Source organism: Rhipicephalus microplus, chromosome 2 (genome assembly GCF_043290135.1).
Source record: "Rhipicephalus microplus isolate Deutch F79 chromosome 2, USDA_Rmic, whole genome shotgun sequence".
Taxonomy (NCBI): Eukaryota; Metazoa; Arthropoda; class Arachnida; order Ixodida; family Ixodidae; genus Rhipicephalus; species Rhipicephalus microplus.
In genome coordinates, this window is record NC_134701.1 from 66,444,762 (window position 1) to 66,465,283 (window position 20,522).

Here is a 20,522-nt window from a genome sequence, read left to right on the forward strand (position 1 = left end):
GAGGACGTCCATCTTTACAAGGAGTCGTATACCTGTTCCGTTGCCAGGGAGCTTACTAATCTGCGCTCTTTTTTTTTTGCGCTTCTGCAATTTCTTCCTGGGTAATGTGAATATCAAACTCCAGGAGTCGGTCAGTGCGTGTGAAATTTCGTAGTGCGAGCGTGCTTTTGAACCCCCTTATCATGGCATTTATCAGGTCTCGCTCAGCCCTCTTCCAGACGTGCACAGCCACTGCGCGCATGAAATGGCAAAACAAGAAAGCGTGCTAGAATGTTATCACGCTTTGTTCACTCAGACATCACTTTATGCGGGCTACCCGCTTTGACTAGCTCATATTTGTTAGTAAAATAACTCAAGAGTTAAAAAACAGATTTATTCAATGTACACATGACATTGTATGAATTTGTGAATGAAATCAAATGTTTACAATAATGGGAAATGTTTGTGTATTTATAAAGCTCTACAAATGAACACGTGCATGTGAAATGCAAACTGCTTATTTTGCAAGCGGATAATAATGCTTGTATATGCTATAAAGTGTGGATTGTTCTGAGAAAGTGGAAAAATACTTCCAAGAGCACATGTACAACAGTCAGGTGTATTTTTAGTCTTTCAAGGTCAGTGTGCGTGCATAATTTCTTCGCAATGAATCTATATATATGATGTTGGTGGCTCGGAAAAGAATTCTACTGGAACATAATAAAAAGATGCTTTGTAGATCGCAGTATATTACAGTATCTTCTTTGTTCCTTCTCTTGCATCACAACCGAACCTGCCGTATTGTTAGAATATTCGGTGCTCCGATCGGATTACTGTCCTATGGCATGAATAAGAATGAACAAACCAGAAAAATATTCCCGTGAAAATATGTCTGCCACGTCAACTAATTACTTAGAATCCTGACGAATTGTGCAGAAGAGGCAGATGGAGATGATCATGACGATTATCTGCAAAATAAAAGGAAAACACAACAATGTACACTTTTTTAACTTGCGAGAAAAAACTATTGAAAAGAGTGTTTTTTTTTTTGTCGTAAGGTGTTTTTTCCATACATTGCAGTCAATAAAGAAGAAATAGAAGCTAATAACTGTCAACTGCTTCGGCTCTTGCACGTATACAGATTTCTTGCGAGCACTTTCATAGTGAAGTACTATCGGCTTCTACAAGTGACTAAGACATAGGCGATGTCAAGTGCATTTTTTCGTCATGCTGTACTTTGTTGAGAACAAATGCTTATTATTTTGAGGTCATTTCTAGAGTGTAAATGGTATTCTAAAGATATATGGATTCAAATGTACACTCAAGTAGAAGTCAATAATGTATTTGTTCGAATCAGTTTTGCCTCGCAAAAAGATTGTTGTTCTTTCTTTACAGTGCCATTACAAATCTCGAAATTTGAATCCAAAAAGTAGAATAAATTGATAATGCCACAAAAGTCCTATTGTTCAGCCAGACGCCCTCAGATAGTTTGCATATCATGCAGTCTGCTAGAGCCGCGTGTACTTTCCGCTCCTATATGATAGACATTATACACTGCTGGAACTTAATTGCGCCGTCTTTTTAGATAAGTTCCTTTTGGGGGGGAAGTACCTTAAAATCTAGGTCTGCCCGCTGTCTGTCTGGGTGTTCATCATGGCCCAGCACACGCAATGCAGCCATAGACTAGACGTCCGCTGTAACTTTGGTGAAGTAGCAGAGCACCCACTTTGCCAATACGTCACTCACCATTCTGCTGATATGGGAGGTACCCACTAAACATCTGTAGGATAATATGTAAACTTGTGCTTTGACTGATGATGATAAATAATAAGTGCGTCCCAGACCATTTCTCAACACTTTCGAACTCTTAGGACTTTGCGAGCATTAGTACCACCACAATCGCAACACCTAAAGTTACCCTGATACCCAGATCACTGCGGAGTAAGGTTTAATAAGTTCGCTGATTCCTTTGAACAAACGGCGCTTGATGGCCGAATAATATCCGTGATTCTGAAAGTAGGGTAAATACCCGTGATCAGAAATCAGAAATTCGCATGCATAACATAAACAATAACAGCGTGAACAAAATATAACCACTTCTAGCTTCCATGGCGACCTGAGTGGGGTCTGACTAGACAGCTCGAAGTTATGATTTTTATATTTTGCTGCCATGTCTCTTCTCTAAATCTATGTTTTCACAGTTCTGGTCACATATCACCCCTCAGTGCACAATGTGAAGAAATGAAACCATTAAACATTATTCTTTATCATATCGCCGATACTCGTTACTCACAAACAGGCCTCTATAGAAGCCTTTTTCTAGGCAAGCAGTATTAGTGACGAAAAGGAAACAAGAATACTTATTCCCTTCTTCAAGACAGGTACTAGGTTCATGGTGGAAACTGTGCTAAACTTTTGTGTCTCTGTTTCGCTAAATTTTCACAGAGATGCAATCCACGTGGTCAGCGATTTTATTCAGGCAACCAAACGTATCCCACTCTAAATGTCCACTGAAAATAATACTGTTGTGAAACATTCATAAGCGCTTGCACGCATATATTCTGAGTGATTGGATGAAGAAAGCGCAGATGTGTGGTCATATAAAATTTGCGAAATTTCACTTCTTGTTTTTTTTTCCTTTCTCAATCTATGGTTTTACTTAGGGTAATTTTCTTTGAATATAAATTCATTTATAAGCATTGTTGTAGTGCACATAGAAAAATCATGCTGCCCTTTCTTAGCAAATCCCACAGAGTGGATTTGAACCATTCTTAAAGAACTCAAATGATAAGAAATGAAGAACGATGGGACGCAGCTTCATGCAGTCTAATTAGAGGGACAATTATGTGCAGTTCAACGGGCCTGCGAACCGTTTGAAAGGCTAGGTCTTTCGTTCCCACCGTAGGAGTAGCCTGCTTCGGTCTCGGACACTAGCACGACCTATTGAACATTATTACAGTTCTTTCATCTATCAATTCACCCATCCATCCACCCATTCATCCATCCATCCATCCATCCGTCCGTCCATCCGTCCGTCCAAGCCACATCTTCTTTTTCTCTGGTTAAAGATTAAATTCTCAATCTTTCTCTGGTTAATTGGTTAATTTCTCAATAATGAAGGAGTTTTTTCTCACATATGCAATAGACGTTAACAGAACGGTGCAGTTCCTTGCTAAAACATGCCTGACGACGCAACTATCTACGTGCACATTAGGCGAAACCTGATAAGGAAGACCCCGTAAACTCACGCCTTGTCAAGAAACGAAAAATTCACGTGTGGCTGAAGTACTTAAAATACTGACCTCTCTACGAATACCTAGAGATAAATACAACGAGCATATACCTCTTCTTTGTGAACTTCATGTTACATCTGCAAAAAAAACGACTATTGCCTCCGCATTTCACGCACCACGAAGCAGTACTAATGAAAGAATGACAGAATGCATAACTCAACACAAATACGAGTTATGGGAACCAGAGATTGTATATACTGTACATAGGCGTTCTCACTCAATCACATGCGCAAGCGAGTGGATGCTTCAACTCTCTAGTGGTTCACCCACTGATCAAACTTCACGTGGTAAAGATCCGTGGATTTTTCTGTTTTGCTCGACTAAATTTTAGGCGGCGTTTGAGACAACGATGGGCCACGGTATGTCGGAGGACCCCGAAAGTCTACCGACCTCAGTATTCTTGTCGCACATACGTCGACGGTATCTCATCGTTAGACAGTTATAGTATACCGGACTTAGCGGGATCGCGGCCTTCCCGTGATAGTGGAATCGAAGTCCACATGCGCAGATACGTACGTTACTCGTATCGCTTGTCATACACGCACTATTTTTCAGATTTAACGTTACCGTGTTAGCGTAGCGTACGTATGCATGGCTGCGTTTTTGGCCACCCACTTCAAGTGATTTTAGTCTAGTTGTTCAAAGATTCACTTCCATCGCAGCAACCGACTGTTTAAAATGGCTTCGCTTGCCTTCAGTTAGCTTTGATGATCGAGTATTATTGATAAACTAGTGCAATTTTAGAGATATCTTCGCATTCCCAACGACTGTGGTCCCAACTAGAAGATCGGAAACGAATTGGAAACAAATATTTTCATGTTTTGTTCGTGGATCATACTTATTTACTCTTATTATTGCTAAAATAAACTTGTAACAATGTTTCGCGTGCTGACAAAGGCAAACATTCTCGTTTTCGTTTCATTTTCACTGTTCTTTAATTTATAAACCCTCTTATAGGTGGCACCACTATTCCAGCTGGGGAACGTAAACCACGTAACTGTTATCGTACTAAACTATGGAACGCTGTCCGCAACAAACATTTGCTGCGTGGTAATGCCATTCGCTTTACCTCCGCTATTATACTAATGATAACTATAACTGTCTAAAAAATCATTGCACGGAAAGAAAGTTGATGTGGCTTATCGTTTCTCTGTCCTTATGTTAAGCACATTAAGTCTATAAGGTATGAAACAGCTTTTATAGCCTAGTACTCTGTTAAGAAATACCTAGGGATCCTGCTTTGCTTATGGTGGCACTTTTCGCATTTTTTGTATTCGGGAATAATGATTGTCGAACTACGTAAAGGATTTCAACGATACTGTTTGTTTCGACACGTGCATACTTAAACAGACGGTTTAACGACCATCGGAAGTTCGCGGGGAGCAGTGGTTGTACCCACGAGACGTATGCAGTTAGCTTTAAGATCGCCAACCCGAGAACATAATCCACCACGCACTGCGGAGCTCCTCACACTGCGCGTTGTGATTTCGATCGTGAACCGCAGGACGGTTACTTTTTAGTGATTCGAAAACAGTCCTACAAACTTTGTCGCCAGCCCCGCACCAACGACGATACGAACAACTGTAATTTGAGATGATAAGAGCCCTCATTTACACGTCATTTGAGAAGGAGCAGCAAGTGACACTTCATTGATTGCCAAGTCACTGTGGCATGATTCGCAATAAACATGCTGTCCCGTCAGCCTTGCAAAGCGACAGGGAAAAGGCCAGGAAGAGGCCCCTTTAAACGTTTATAGCTGCTGCCAAACTTCGAAGAATTACAAATGATATTTCGTACTCAACAGTGCATACATCAAAAGGTCAAAACTATCGGCAACACCACCTGATCGTGTTGCGGTCATTTCAAGTACCAATCCAACTCCACCAAATAGCGAAAACTCTGTTATGCCTCCTATGACTAAGATGGCTTCTACGAAGACATATTTCAATTAAATATTCCATTCTGTCTATGTGTTTCTTCTTATGTGTGGTTGGTATTTTGACGCGAACTTTTGTATTTATTTCAGACATTTACCATCTAGCAAATACCACATAGTGAGATCTACTAGAAGCCATACTTTTTTTTCTGGTAGGCCTGGCTGGCAGCGCTCTTAGCGATGACTGCGGTACCCAAAGAAACTTTGCATCATATCGTCTGCGACTGTCCTTGCTATGCGGTCCACGGACTATCCTTCTCATTCCCTTTTGTTTGTCTTGACAACAGAAAAATTACACCAGAACGTTTTCACCAATGTCATCTTGATAAGTTATAGAGAATTCAAGCAACCAAGTCATTGCTCAAATTTCTAAGGACAGCAGACTTGTGACGAGCTGGTGTAGACTGTTAATGATGCAGTATATCACAGAAAAGGGATATTTTGTGCGGTGACGTTGTGTGTGTGCGTGTGTGCTTACGTTCTATTTCATTACTATTCTTTCAATCTCCCTCATTTTTTCCCCCAAGGCAGGGTCGTATGTCGGTTGTGCCAAAATAACACGCCTGCGTTTTCTCTCACTTGTTTTCCATCCTTTCTTCTTTCGGGATGGCACAAATGAATGTGGGGTGACATGTGTTGCATACCTATCACATCTTTCCGCCACGGTGGTCAGTGGCTGAGGTACTCGGCTGCTGACCCGCAAATCGCGAAATCGAATTTCGACTGTGACGGCTGAATGTTCGATGAAGGCGAAAATGCTGTAGGCCCGTGTGTTCACATTTGGGTGCACGTTATAAAACCCCAGGTGGTCGAAATTTCTAAAGCACTCCACTGTGGCATCTCTCAAAATGATATGGTGGTTTTGGCACAATAAACCCCCATATCAATTATTAACCTATCAGATCTTTCTAACATAATATGAATGTGCCGGCAAAATTTAAATACACGAGACTTATCACATGTAAACTTCCTGCTTCCGCACCTCAACAATGTCTGTTGTTGAAATATCATGAGAAGAATTTTCCCTTCTTTCTAAGTTATTTTTCCTGGTGATTTCTGCATTCGCTGCCATTGCGCGTACAAAAAATTAGGGGACTCCTAAACTTGGCCTCTTAGAGTTGAACGCGACAGCGAAATCCCGCCCCTAGTGCGCCCTTCAACCACTAAAGGCATACTTATTGATACGTTTTGTTACACACACACACACACACATACACGCACGCACACACGCACACAAACGTGCGCGAGTGCAAGCACGAGGTATTTGTAGTAATGGTACTGGTTTTCTATCTACATAACATCACTTTTATAACAACTACATGAAAATATTGTATAGAGATATAGTCACATGGTCCTGCAATACGAATTGCGCGTAGGCGTGACACTTTAACTCGTAAATGGTTACATTCTGTCGTTCGTCTTGCGTTAGTTATCTGGCAATTGTTCTACTTGTTCTTCTGAAGACCTTTTCCGGCCAACCACAACAAGCATCGCTTTATTATCGGTGAAATTGCAACTGCAGTACTTCTCTTTTTTAATGGTGTCGTGAGAATAAAAAGCTAAATCTATGCAATTGTTGTGGTTTGTTGAATTGGAATTCTCTTGTAGGGGCATAAAGAGTCTCACAATGCCTCACAGATGGCTACACATTACCTAGCTTTTGCTTCATCAACGCCCCTGGAAAGGCACTTCTCTTTTTTGATGGTGTCGTGAGAATAAAAAGCTAAATCTATGCAATTGTTGTGGTTTGTTGAATTGGAATTCTCTTGTAGGGGCATAAAGAGTCTCACAATGCCTCACAGATGGCTACACATTATCTAGCTTTTGCTTCATCAACGCCCATGGAAAGGCATATGTTTCCCGCAAGACACACATAGTTGTCCATTTTTAGAGCTGTTTGATAGTTACTGTGTGTTTTTAGCGACAATAGCTGCACTACCCCGGTCTTTTTTTACGTAATTTGATAGCCTTCCAAATGCGCCTACAAATCGCCGAAAGGGCTCGTCTTCGCCGTGACACCTGCCGAACAAAATCGTTGAGAAGACTTCTTTCACTACATGGGATATATGTACTGTTTTTTTGTTTTTTTCATAGCAGCTGCAAGTAACATCGTGGCTTTGTGGTAGAACACCTACTTGCCACGCGAACGGGCCGAGTTCGATCCCCAATGGCACCGAAAATTTTATTCCTGATTTTACTTCTTTCTCTGTTTTTTGCTTACAACGAAAGATGATGACGCCGATGGCAGAATTTCTGCGACACGAGCTCTCTAACACTGTCGCGTTAAAAATAAGTACCACGCAAAAGCGCACTGCGTTGCATTTTTTTCTTGCATGGCGTGGTTTGAAACTGAGCATACACTCCGTGCGGGACCTATAGGGGCGCCATGAAAGGCGCACGCAGCGCCACTTTTGGTGTGGTGGGCGTCCAACGTTGAGAGTCGTAGCAGATATCAACGCCTAATTGCTTTGATAGCTATGGTGGCAAAAGCGCCCGTGGCCGGCGGGTTAGTGCATGCTTCAAGCACAATTTAAAAATATCGCAGGGGGACAATCTTCCGGGGTGCCACCGTGAATAAATGAGAAAACCTTCACAAAAGTGGTCACGTTTTTTGCGTTAGTGAGCCCTTTCCTGCCCGTCACCAGGAATGACGGCTAAACGCGTGTGTCAGGTGTGCGTAATGCATGAAGCTTGCTGCATAACTATCGCGGCAAGCTGTCATTCTTTCGAACTTAGATTATTATCCGTGCTAGCCCACTCCCTGCGCACTTGCAAAATGCTTGAAGTGTTTATAAATATCGTTGGCTCCACCGCCACTCGCCGTGGAAACTGGCGTGCTAGTTTGTTGCGGCGTCATGCCACAGCGATTCTCAGCCACAGAGTCTCGCGAAGTGCTTTGCTTGAAATTGTCGCGGCATCATCGTCGCTCATCATGATCATAGTCGTTACCTCGCCGCTCGCGCAGCTCATGCTAAGAGCTTGAGGCACGGGCGAGAAAGAGAACGCGAGAATATTTAGTCCAGAGAGGACAGCGCATGCCACGTTTCGTCTTTCGCTTCACCTTGTAGAGTCCTGACGATGACGGCACGGTCACTTTGGCCACCGTCACCTGTCTCTCATTCACTCTAACCTCGTGCGTTGTTTATGTTTCTTTCGGGAACAAACACTTACATGCATATCTGTCACTACAGCTTTCGCAAAGCATCGTTTCTTACCATCTATAGTTCTGCTATACTCTACGCCCTGCATAATTTTTTTCTCTACATGCAGATTGTTCAACAGTGAAAGAAAAAGGTTGTTAAATTAACTAAATCCGAAAGATGGGATTCAATTCATTACTTCCGGTGGTTATTTCACTTGGAACTACACCACTTGGTTTTAGACACAGGAGCGTTTCGGATGTCATATGCGATTCGCTACGCGAGACGAAACGAATTGAATGGCAAGGTTATGTAAGTGAAACTTATTCTTTAACGACATTACGGTTTTTTGTGAATTAAGCTCATTAGGTATTTAGAAAATGATTCATTGCTAAATATTTTGAGATTTTTAAACAAAAGCACCTATATAACAAAGAACCTTCCATTTCATGGCCGATCCGCCTTGGTGCCTTGTGCCAGTTTAATAAGGACCAACCGACCATCTGATGTACTATCTTGATCCTATCGAGTGCACCTAGGCCTTTGAGTGGCTACTTGTGTTTACGGTAAAATGCTACGTAATTCAGTTATCCCCGGCACTGACGAACCAATCAACTCAGGAAAGCACTAATCGACCTTGCATTGCATTTCTCAAAACTGCGAACGGTACACGGCGAAGCAGTAAATATTGAAGTCTATTAAAACGTTCCATTAGCCTTGATATGAAATAAAAGTTGTTGCATGCGCTTCTTTTCTTACCAGCTCTGTCACAGCAAGAACATCAAGCAAGATCATTGCACCTGCAGAGGGTGTTTCAGACCAATGCAAGCACGCAGAATGCGAGACGGCAGAGTAAATGACAACAAAACACTTTTTACGTCCCACAGCCGTGATCCGCTTATTTAGCCACCCAATAAAGCAGGAAGAAGTCGAAAACCTCTGAAACTTCGTTCCTGCAGGACACCGCGTGTACCTGTTGGTGCAATCGACTACGGAGCTGTTCATGATTCAGATCAACTACGTGTTAGCGAACATTGGGGGAAGGTTTCGTTCTGCTCGGGCTCTCAACGTTTGTCTTCTCTGAAGGCCGCGTGGCCTTCAATAATGCATGTGCACTAAATATAACCTCAAAAGGCCTTGAAGAACACTGTTGAGTGATTTGGTAGTTCATTTTGAATTAAACTGCGTGAGAAACGTAGACGCTAGAATAAACGTACAACACAAGCGCGTACTAAAAACTAAAGTTTTTTTGAAAAAAGCACGCAACAAATGCACGAAGCAATAAAGCCTCTTTTGCAAGATTAACCATCAGAAAAAAACCAATATGTGCGCATCAAGATCTTTGATTTTCGAAACTCCACAGAGGGCTTGGCAACATAGTCGTTTTCGGCTTTGCAAATAATATATGTTCTACAACCTTGCGTATAGTATGTTCCTTGCGCCATGCCAGAACTTGTTCTTCGTAAATTTCTTGTATTTGTTTTGCGTATTTCAAGTATTTAGGCTGTTAGTAAATGCTTGTGTTGTTCATACGTTTTAAGGACTACGTTTTTCGCTCACATGAACAGGTTAGGCGGCATGTAGCCAGAAAACAAAATTTTGTGAACAGTCTGTTCAGAACAACAGCGTTATATCAAAGGATATTGCCAGCGCCCTTTTCATGAAGTGTACCTGGATATAAGCTGTTAGACCTAGTAATGTTTGACCAGGTAAAAATAGGTGCCGCGCCGTAGCTGAAGTTTAAGAGGAGTGAAGGAGACAGGAACGCTGAATGACTTTCAATATTTATATGATCATTCGCATTGTTTAAGTATATATTTTTATAAAAGCTCTCACACAGCCTTTTTAGCACATTGATATTTCTTCCCTATAGTCCACGATGAGGGGCATGTTTTCACTTAGGGAACTGCTCACAAGTTAGCTGTATATTTTATATTGTGCATGGGCGATTGTGATTCGTATTACCCTTATTACGTAGGTATCTAAATGTTCATGGCTGTGAGGACCATAAATATGCTTAACTACAAAATTCACAGTGCAGTTTTCAGATTTTTATAAAAACTCACAGTGTCCCTTAAGGAATCCTCTCATACTTGAAGGTAAAAATCATCTCTCCTTTTTTTTTTTTGCATTCCATCTATTCATTCTACTGAGTCCCCTACAGAAATTTCACTACTCAAACGTAGTTTTGCGCAGTCTCTAGCATCTGATTCATTGGAACACATCTGCACCTCACCGTATTTTTTTCTCTTTCAATGTACTGATAATAATATACGCCCCTCATCGAAAGTCTTCTGGACTCAATGCGGTTTTCGCTACCTTCGATATTGAATTCAATGTAAGCTTTTTTCCCTTGATGTTCTTGTGTCCTCCAGTCATGATCGGCCCGCATTTCACCCAGCAAAGATGAAGGTGTCATCATGTGACTGCCCGTTGTGTGACGTCACGATGACGTCACAGTGAAGTGATGAAAACGTAATCAATTTTGTTGATTTCTTCTTTCATGATGACGCCTTTACCTGAACATCTTTTCTGTTGGCTTGACGCGAAACGCGCACCTCGACGCTAAAATTTAGTTTTTCATGAGGCATCCAAGACTGTCGTCTTGATTACTTTCAAACAACTGACAAATATTACATTCTAGATATCTGCATGGTAATGTGTCAGTCTTTCTTAACGCTGTCTGATTAAAACAGTGATACCCTAGTAGAACACGTCTTAAATTAACCATATTTTTTATTGCTAAGTGTTGCATCAGTGACCGGCCCTGCGTCTCAGAGCTACTGCTATGTATAGCTACTCGAAAAGGCAACGGATTGTGTTTACAAGTGCCATAAATCCCATACCTAGCGGGCTTCTTCACTTACATTCGTAGCTTTATTACTTTACCACAACATGAATGTCCAAGTGATTCTTTCGCTATAAATATGGCTCGTTATTTGAGCTTTTAACCGAGTTTTTTTCTCTTAGGTCGGAGAAAGAAACGCCAGCGTATGCAACAAAATAGAGCAAAAAAGTTAAAATTAGTAACAAAAGAAATATAGTGTCACCTGCACAAATCCAAGCGCCAGGCCCAAGCCACCGACAACGGCTCCTGTCCTCTCAAGAAGGACACGCAAGTTTTCACTGCACCCCTGGAATGTTTTCAATTATTTTACAAAGATGATTGCATCTTCGTCTATTGAGTTAATATGGTAGTTTAGTTTGGACAAAAGATATTTTTCAAAGTTTTTCACGGGCCCTTAAAAATTCCCACTGATAAATTTTAGTGTGTACAGATTTATGATATTTTACGCACTCAATTCTGCCACAAATAAATCGTGATAATTTAAATGGCTGTTCATAGATTCCTCTTCTCAGAAATGTTTTTTTTTCACTATAACATTTGCGTGTGCGATTATATAATTCATATCAAATAGGTGTTCAAGCAAGTTTTGTTTATTGTTATTTAGTTTTCAAACATCAGTTCTCCGGACACAGTTCCAATCATGCTAATAAATTACTTTATGGGAAGCTGAGTTTAGAATCTCAAGCATTAAAATTTTCTATAATAACAGAAGGGCACAACATATACATCAGTGTTCACCAAAATAACATTTATATCACATGTGTGTTAGACAGTAGCCTCAGGTTATTCAAAACGCAACACGATCACTACTGGTCTTTAGAGTGGGCATAAAAGACTGTCATTTAACCATGTTACAACACGAGAAAAAAGATATTATTCTTGATTCATAAAACTATAGGGTATACATCAAGCACTAACTCAAATCTAAACCATTAAACACTCATGTTAGTTATAAGTGTCCCTTTGTGACCCTCTGTGTCCCTTTAAACTGGTTAAACTACAATAAAACATTGTGTGTCTCTGCCATAACCTATCCCAATATTGATCATATTGAGCTCTATCAACGTCACAGAAGCCAGCCCCGGATGATGGCAATTGATGGGGTCTTCTGCTTTGGTGTGTGCCATAATCAAATTGTGGTTTTAGAAAGCACCAATACACCAATACTCATTGTATTGTGCAGAAAGTATTGCGATAGAAGACATTTAAATGAAGAACAAAATTTTTACTTGCAATGTGCAATGAAATTTCATATCGGAGATACGCCCTTTGTGTTAGTTTCCCCCTTGCGTTTGTTTCTTTCTTGTGATAAAAATTTATGCTTGTGTAACTACAAATATTTGATGCTTATATACAGCCTGCAATCGTACTGAGAACATTATCAGCTTTATCATCAATGTGACATCATTGACAAAGCATACGTGAAGAAAAACTATCATATAGTAAAGGCATTTCCTCAGAATAAGCCGCAAACCACTTCAGTGCACTGCGAATGCTTGAGGTAGAACTGAAACAAAAGTGCCGAAGATTTTCTTACGTATATGAAGATGTTGTTCGTTCTGGAACTGCTGCAGGACTGCGGTATAGTCATGTCTCGGACCTCGTAGTCGTGCTTCGAAATGGCACCGCAACATTCAAGCTGCACCAAAATAACGAAGGAATATATATTCGTATTGAAATTATTCTAATTTATTTTTATTGCACGAAAAACTTCGCGTTATGTTTGTGCAATGAGAAACTCTTGCTACCACACAAAGGCTACCCCATGCTCGCCCAGTTACTTAAGAACGTGATATCTTTCTAGTGCTGCCATAAATCTCTTTTATATTTTATGAAGCGCCCATTTTATTTAGTGTAAAATGCAGGTGAGGATCGCAAAAAGAAGGATTTCTATGATAGTGTTACTATGAGTAGGGCTACTCACACTATTCCGGCCCAGAGACATTGTTGAAGCTATAAATATTCTCGCCTCTTTTTTTCCACATAGACATATCTACTCGTATGAGTCAACAGTCTTACGGAATTCAGAATGAACAGTTTTTGTATCTTCACCCTTCTTGGGATGCTTCCACCTCCTGAAAAGTCATTTTCATCGTTTGGCGGCCGCATGTTCTTCGGCGTAGCTATAGCGTACTCGCCACCGTACAATATTCACGGTGCATGTGCATACCATGTTCTTTTTTTTTTGGGGGGGGGGGGGGGAGGGGAATTATATCGACATTTTATTTGTAAGATCTGGCTGACCAGCTTGCCGTTGAGCTAAAGGTACCAATAAATCTCCCTGCCTTTATTTATTTACCATGTATACCGCATCCATTTGCCATGAGTGGCTTCTGCGGAGAGCTCACAAGCTTCGCGATACTTTCGGCTATGGTCAAAGGTAAAAAAACAAAATGCTGACCAATAAACACACATTTAAAATACCATACGTTTCGGCTTCTGTACTTGGGTAGGCGGACTGAGGGGCAAAAACATATCTACTCTTTAAGCACCAGCTCGCCCAATAAGAAGTCCTTTTAGAATATCTTTCTCGTACTTGGGTTGGTACGTCCGTGTTATTGCTTTTTACCTTCTGACGATGATTACGCCCGACCAGGAAAGCTCTCATAAAACCTGTGATTTCACTTTTGGTGGCTGTATAAAGTATCTAATCATTCAGAATAGCAAGTACCATGCCAGCTACTTCGCTCACGGCCTTATTATTTAGAAACGTGTCGTGGCAAAAACGTGGAAGCTCCACGCCGCACCGCATTATTGATTACAAGAAAGCGAGGTATTAGCGTGCGCGAAACCAGAGAGACGGGTGAGCATACCTAAGAAAAGAAAATTGCAACTGGCTGCTGAAAGTTTAAAAGAATGACCTAACAAACTATGTGAAATTGTTTCTTTTGAGCATCGTGCTCAGAATATTCGCAAGATGCCACGAAGTGACGCTTGAGCGGCTCGCGATTTAGAATGATTAGGCACATTTCAAATTCGCATCTTGAAAAAAGTCATCCTACGAAGTTAAAGATTTAACGGAGTAGTTCTAATTCCTCGGCAGGTACCAATAGCGTCTATCGATGTCGTCCGCCTGTGTTAACGAAAAGAATTTGGCACCTAAACTGATTCAACTAATTTTTTTATTTAGGAACGAAAAGGTAAAATTATAGATTTTTTTTTTATTTTGGCGTAGAGTTTTCCTAGAACGTGCGTTCTTACAAGCTCAATTATACCCACCACGGTTTCGTAAAAGTTATGGTTCTCGGCTACTAACCCGGAGGTTGCGGGTTTTACCCCGGTTGCGGGGGTGGCACATCGATGGAGGCAAAGTAGCAGAGGCCCGTGCACTGTGTGGTGCCATTGCGCGTTAAAAAAAACTAGATGGTCAAAATTTCGGGAAGCCTTCACAACGGCATCCTAACAATGATGTATTGATTGTGGAACATTATACCTCAAATATTAAAAATAAATTATTAATTCTTGTGCTATCGCATTGAAACATTTTACCGCTTAGTATCCACCCTGCTTGACTATCAGTCGGTGCTACTCCTTCGTGTCAAATTGATATACGAGCCACAGTGCTTGGGTTCCTTTTTAAATGTCACAGCAACGCTACTCTGGCTGCTTTTGCTATTGCGTGGTTATGCGACAGATGTGGACATTCCCTCGTCGCAAGTTCCTTGATTAGCTTGCTCGTATATATAATCAATTCACTTTCGCCGAATTAGCACATCGACTGTCTGTTGTACACTTACATGGCTGCCAATTGTAGCCCGGAATGAAGGCCTCCCTCGTCTAAGCTATACTTGGGGGCTATTCTAGGGCATGTTCATACGTGCAGCCCTAGGTTATCGGGACATACAAAGCCATGGTAGCTTTAAGCTTATGAAAAATAGACACGAACCATTCCATTGAAATAAAGTAATAACCTATATTTGCTTTTAAAGGATAAATCCTGATATGTCGGGTCCAACTTGGACCCTTCTTCATGGGTGACAGTGCGGCCACAGAGTTTATCACACATTCTGCTCCCATCGGGAGTCACGCTTGTTTTGACCGCCGTGCGGTAGTCTGTTGTAGTACACGTTCGCGAGCACACCTATTTCCAGCTGTTGCCACAATATACCACTACTTCACGAAGTGCCACTAGTAGAAACTGGCTTGCGCCGACGACGCGACAGTTGTAAAAAGGCGATGTGGAAACCGTTGACCTCGCTATGCTCGGTCACTGCACAGTTTTGTCGTTCAAACTTGCGAACGCATTTCTGGCGATGTGCTGTCACAGGCTCTCTGGCAAGCTTTATCGTGATAGAAATTATATGGACACTTTCGGCTGAATTTTGCCATCGCCGTCGGCGTCGACGTCGACGGCGAGACGCGTCATGATATATCATCATTCATCGTATATTCATCATCGTATATGTCATTCACCGTGTATATATCACCGCCGTCATTCACCGCCATCATTCACTGTTTTTTTACATTAAATTACAAGAAAAGAGAAATAATCGAGAAAAAAATTCACAGATCCCGCGTGTACAGTGGGAATCAATGATATGCGAAGCACGAATAAGGAAATTTGATAGGTTACTTCAAAATCAGCACAACGTTACAACACGAAGGTAAGTGACTTTCATGTCTTTCATGTCATGATTACCGTGTTTGGACATTTCAATTACCTTCGTCGTCTATTAACCTCACCTGATACCAACTTTGGTATATATGAAGCTAGCGAAAGGGTCGCGAGCGTGCTATGACCGTAGCATGCAGTCATGTTTACATAACATTCATATTGTGATTATCATGTTTGAACGTGTGATTTACATTCGTCGTCCATTCACGTCACGTATTACTAAATTTGGTATATGTGGAACTAGTGAAACGGCTGCGAGAACGCTATGAGCGTAGCATGTAGTCATTTTTACAAGATACGCTTAATATTACAATCAGGTTTGGACGTTTCATTTACCTACGTCGTCTATTCACCTCCCGCGATACCAAGTTTGGTACATGTGGAGCTAGCGAAACGCCGGCGGACGCGTCATAAAAGGCCCAATATACTCCGACGCATCGTAGACGCGCGCACAGGCAGGGCGCAGTGACGCCACGCTAGCGCAACGCGACATAGCGCTAGTGCCACGCGTGATATGCGACATGCTGAATTTCGCGCCGGCCACATTAGTTAGACAGCACCGCGTCTACCTCTCTTCGTGACGGGGGAACGCCATGCGCGCTCAAACGTGCATGCGTCAAAGCAACGCAGCACGCGCTTGCTAGTACAAGGCAGGCAGATCCGCTATGGAGATCCATGGGCAGAACCACTGATTTCTACTAGGGGGATATCGGCGCCAGGCGTGGTTTTGCCGGCGTGACGCAATGAAACAAACGCCGGCGCGCATGCGCACCGGGTCACGTCGAAGGGTATAGGCGCTTTCAGTGTGGCATGTGGTCATGATCTTACATTACATTCATCTCACGATTATCATGTTTGCACCAGCCACATACCTTCGTCATTCAATCATTTGATGTAATACCAAATTTGGCATATGTGAAGCTAGCAAATCGGTCACGAACGCACGCACCATCAGTGTGGGATGTAGTCTTGTTGTTACATGACACGGATGTTATGATCATCATGTTTGGGCGTGTTATTTACCTATGTCGTCCGTTCGCGTGACGTAATACCAAATTTGGTACATGTGAAGCTAGCAAAACGGCCGCAAGCGCATCATGAGTGTAGCATGTAGTCATGTTGTTACATGACACACATTTCATGATTATCATGTTCGCACTAGTAACAGACCTTCGTCATTCATTCACGTCCCATCATACCAAATTTGGTATGATGGGACGATAGCGGAACGGCCGCGAGCACATCATGAGTGTGGCGTGTAGTCATGTTGTTACATAATATGCATCTCATGAATTTCATGTTAGGGTCTGTCGCTTGTGCTCGCCATGCAGTCATGTCATACCATACCCCTTTTGCAACATGTCATGCGAATGAAACCACCGCAACAGCAGCAAGACCGTGAAATTAAATCATGACATTCGTGACATACCTGTAATGAGTTTCATGTTATGACTGGTCAGTTATGTTCATCATACAGTTATGTTATGTCATACCAAGGTTGGTATTGATACCATTATCCAAACGGCCAGGAGAGCTTAAAGTCCTACGCGGCTAGATAGATAGATAGATAGATAGATAGATAGATAGATAGATAGATAGATAGATAGATAGATAGATAGATAGATAGATAGATAGATAGATAGATAGATAGATAGATAGACAGACAGACAGACAGACAGACAGACAGACAGACAGACAGACAGACAGACAGACAGACAGACAGACAGACAGACAGACAGACAGACAGACAGATAGATAGATAGATAGATAGATAGATAGATAGATAGATAGATAGATAGATAGATAGATAGATAGATAGATAGATAGATAGATAGATAGATAGATAGATAGATAGATAGATAGATAGATAGATAGATAGATAGATAGATAGATAGATAGATAAATAGATAGATAGATAGATAGATAGATAGATAGATAGATAGATAGATAGATAGATAGATAGATAGATAGATAGATAGATAGATAGATAGATAGATAGATAGATAGATAGATAGATAGATAGATAGATAGATAGATAGATAGATAGATAGATAGATAGATAGATACGCTCAAACTTACCGCTGGCGATGGGCATCTCGGGGAACTATCGTGTTTTTCAGCATAGGCACCGCCCACTGACCAAAGGGAGCTGCGTTGCTCACACTGCCCCGTCTCAAAGTTTCTGACATTCACTACGAGGGGCACGCAGAAAAGAGACGCGTGCTAGCGTCCCCATTGTATCCCAGGCACAATCCGCTGACAGATGCAGGGAACGAGACGCGTTCGTCGCGTTCCATTTTTACCGATGTCGTCACAAGGTTTGGTATTTTATCCGCTAGGCTATGCATTTTGGCACTGCAGTCAGACTAGGAAACTCCACTGAACGGTGCCTATTACCAGCGAGGTGACACAATGAGCGAGTGTCGCCAGATTGTCAGGACTCGGCGGTGCGCTCTCTCATCTCCCAGGCGTACTTTGCGCCACGGAGAAGGAAGGTAGACGCTCACGTCGAGACGTGACGGAGTCTCGCTTGGTTGCGGATATGTAAAGACCGTCTCCCGCTTGCGTAAATGATTTCAGTCATTTAATTTGTGCCTAGTTGAAGTCTTTTGCTACCAGCGGACTCGTAACATTGTGGCGATCACGTCTATACTTTATTTATTTCGAGGTGGGTGGACTCTTTGTGATCTTATCGTTTTTTTTATCCGCACCACGCCACTGAGCAACAAACGCTCACCGCGTTTAGGCTGGCTCGGAGGGGTACTGCTGCTGCGGCATTCGCCTCTTTTCTCGCGTGTATAGACTTTGAGACTGGGCACTTACGGAAGAGGAAGGAGAGTTTCGCACTCCCGAATATTTTTTCCAAGGATTCCGGTAAGCTAACAGCTGTGGCCAGGCACTCACGAGCCAAATAAGTGCCCGCTGAGCGAGTTGGCGTTTTTTCCCCCAACGTTAAGGCAAACGACAATGTGGCCTTCCGGGCTCATCGAGACCGTGGTAAAGCTAAAACCAGGATTATTCGTGGTGGAGGGATGCCTCCATTGCCCAAGGACGACACGAAGATCATCGTCAGGCTATGGGGAGGTCTGAACATCAGCAAGGTAGGCCCGACTGTGGTGGCAGAGGCTATATGGAATGTGGTCGGCATCGACTTGGTGCAACGGGACTCGGACACCATGTGCCTGAATTTTCAACAAAACATCATGGTCATCAGTACACCCAGCAAAGAGAACGCGGCCAGTTACGCGAAGGTCGGTTGTATAATCATTGGAGATCAGAAGCACGAAGCTGACGCGTATCAAGCAGCGCCCACGTGCAAGGGCGTCATCCGTGACATTCCTCTGAGCGACGGCCCTGAGAATCTCTACCACAAGATCGTCAACTAGAACAATGCGCTGGCTCTGGGAGCCTTAACGAACCAAGAACACGGGCACCGCGGTTGTGGTATTCAACAGCTACAAGGTACCAAACTACTTCTCATATGGTGGTACACTCGTCAGGTGTGCTTTGTATCGCAATCAAGTAGAGATGCGCTACGCCTGTGGCCGTCTTGGGCATCGCGCAGGCTTCTGCCCTTTTCCTGGGGAAGCCGTTTGCAGGAAATGTGGCACCGCCAACCCGAACAAAGAACACAAGTGCTACGGGAAGTGCGGATTGTGCGGGGGATGGCGCCTATCCGCCGCCAAGGAGTGCAAGGAGCGATGCCAGATGCCCTACCTTGTCTGACGCAGGCGCGGGGAAGGATCCCGCGACAGTATAAGCAAGTCGCCGGCCTTCGCTAAGCATGACCGAGAATCGCCATCCGATGATAGTCGCTACTAGGCCTGCGAATCATATGAATCCAGGCGCCCTTCTCCCCCGGTTTCCACCGAGCCCTCCGTGCACCGTTGTAGGTCGACAAAGAAAATCTAAGGCCAGAGGCAGATTGGGGTCCAGTAGCTGGTCAAGGGGCAATTCTGGGAGCCGTCCCAGGAGCCATTCCAGCAGCCATTCTATAGCCGCTCCGGCGGTCGTTCTGCCTCCCGAACTGGGACCTGTTGCGGTAACAGCCAGCAGAAGAGAAAACCAACCCTTACATGGGCTGACAAGGTTCATGGCGGCTTCGAAACGGGATCCTCTAGGGCCCACGCGACCACTCGTTTGGGACGCCGAGGTAGCACGCCTTCCGAAGGAAAGCGTGGAATTTAGAGAAATGCGTCAAAAGATATACAGTGAAATGTCAGAGATTAGGAAATTTGTGGTCAATTGTAGTCCCTCTGAGAAGGCGTCGGCACCCACCATCGCTGAAATACTGATTCTGCATAGTGATTCGGCTGACACTTCAAAGCGCACAGCACTCTCCGCTAATGAAGAATCAGTCTCCCAAATTTATGAGCTCAAGGACATGTTGTTCACGCTCACTGCAAGCGTACAGCAGTTAACTCAGGGTTTAACACGGGTGAAAGTCGCCCTAGGGGACCTGAAGAGGGGCCTAGGCGCACTGGCCGATAGTAAAGGCGCCATTGAGCGTCTCCTGATCCCAAGTGATAACGTCGGCAACTCCAATAAAGGTCGTTGTTCCGGGTGCCTCAGAGAGTATAGTCAAAGCTACGAGCACATTGGTGCAACAGACTGAGGGGCACCATTTGCGCGCTGCGTACAGAAAATCTGCCAAATGATGAATAATTTCAAAGAAACCTTCCACATTTGGTGATGGTGCTGTAGGGGGTAC

General features: G+C 42.9%; 1 protein-coding gene across 1 annotated transcript in view; it reads right to left on the reverse strand.

Annotated features, from left to right (window-relative positions):
* Window positions 1-352: 352 nt before the first annotated feature.
* LOC119170858 (CD9 antigen) overlaps window positions 353-20,522 on the reverse strand; it is a 50,980-nt gene continuing 30,810 nt past the window's right edge. Inside the window, exons 5-7 of the mRNA XM_037422138.2 lie at window positions 12,734-12,835; window positions 11,399-11,482; window positions 353-947 (exon numbers count right to left, since the gene is read on the reverse strand). Coding sequence (XP_037278035.1) covers window positions 888-947; window positions 11,399-11,482; window positions 12,734-12,835 — 246 coding nt within the window. The 3' untranslated portion in view covers window positions 353-887. The remainder of the gene's footprint in view (window positions 948-11,398; window positions 11,483-12,733; window positions 12,836-20,522) is intronic.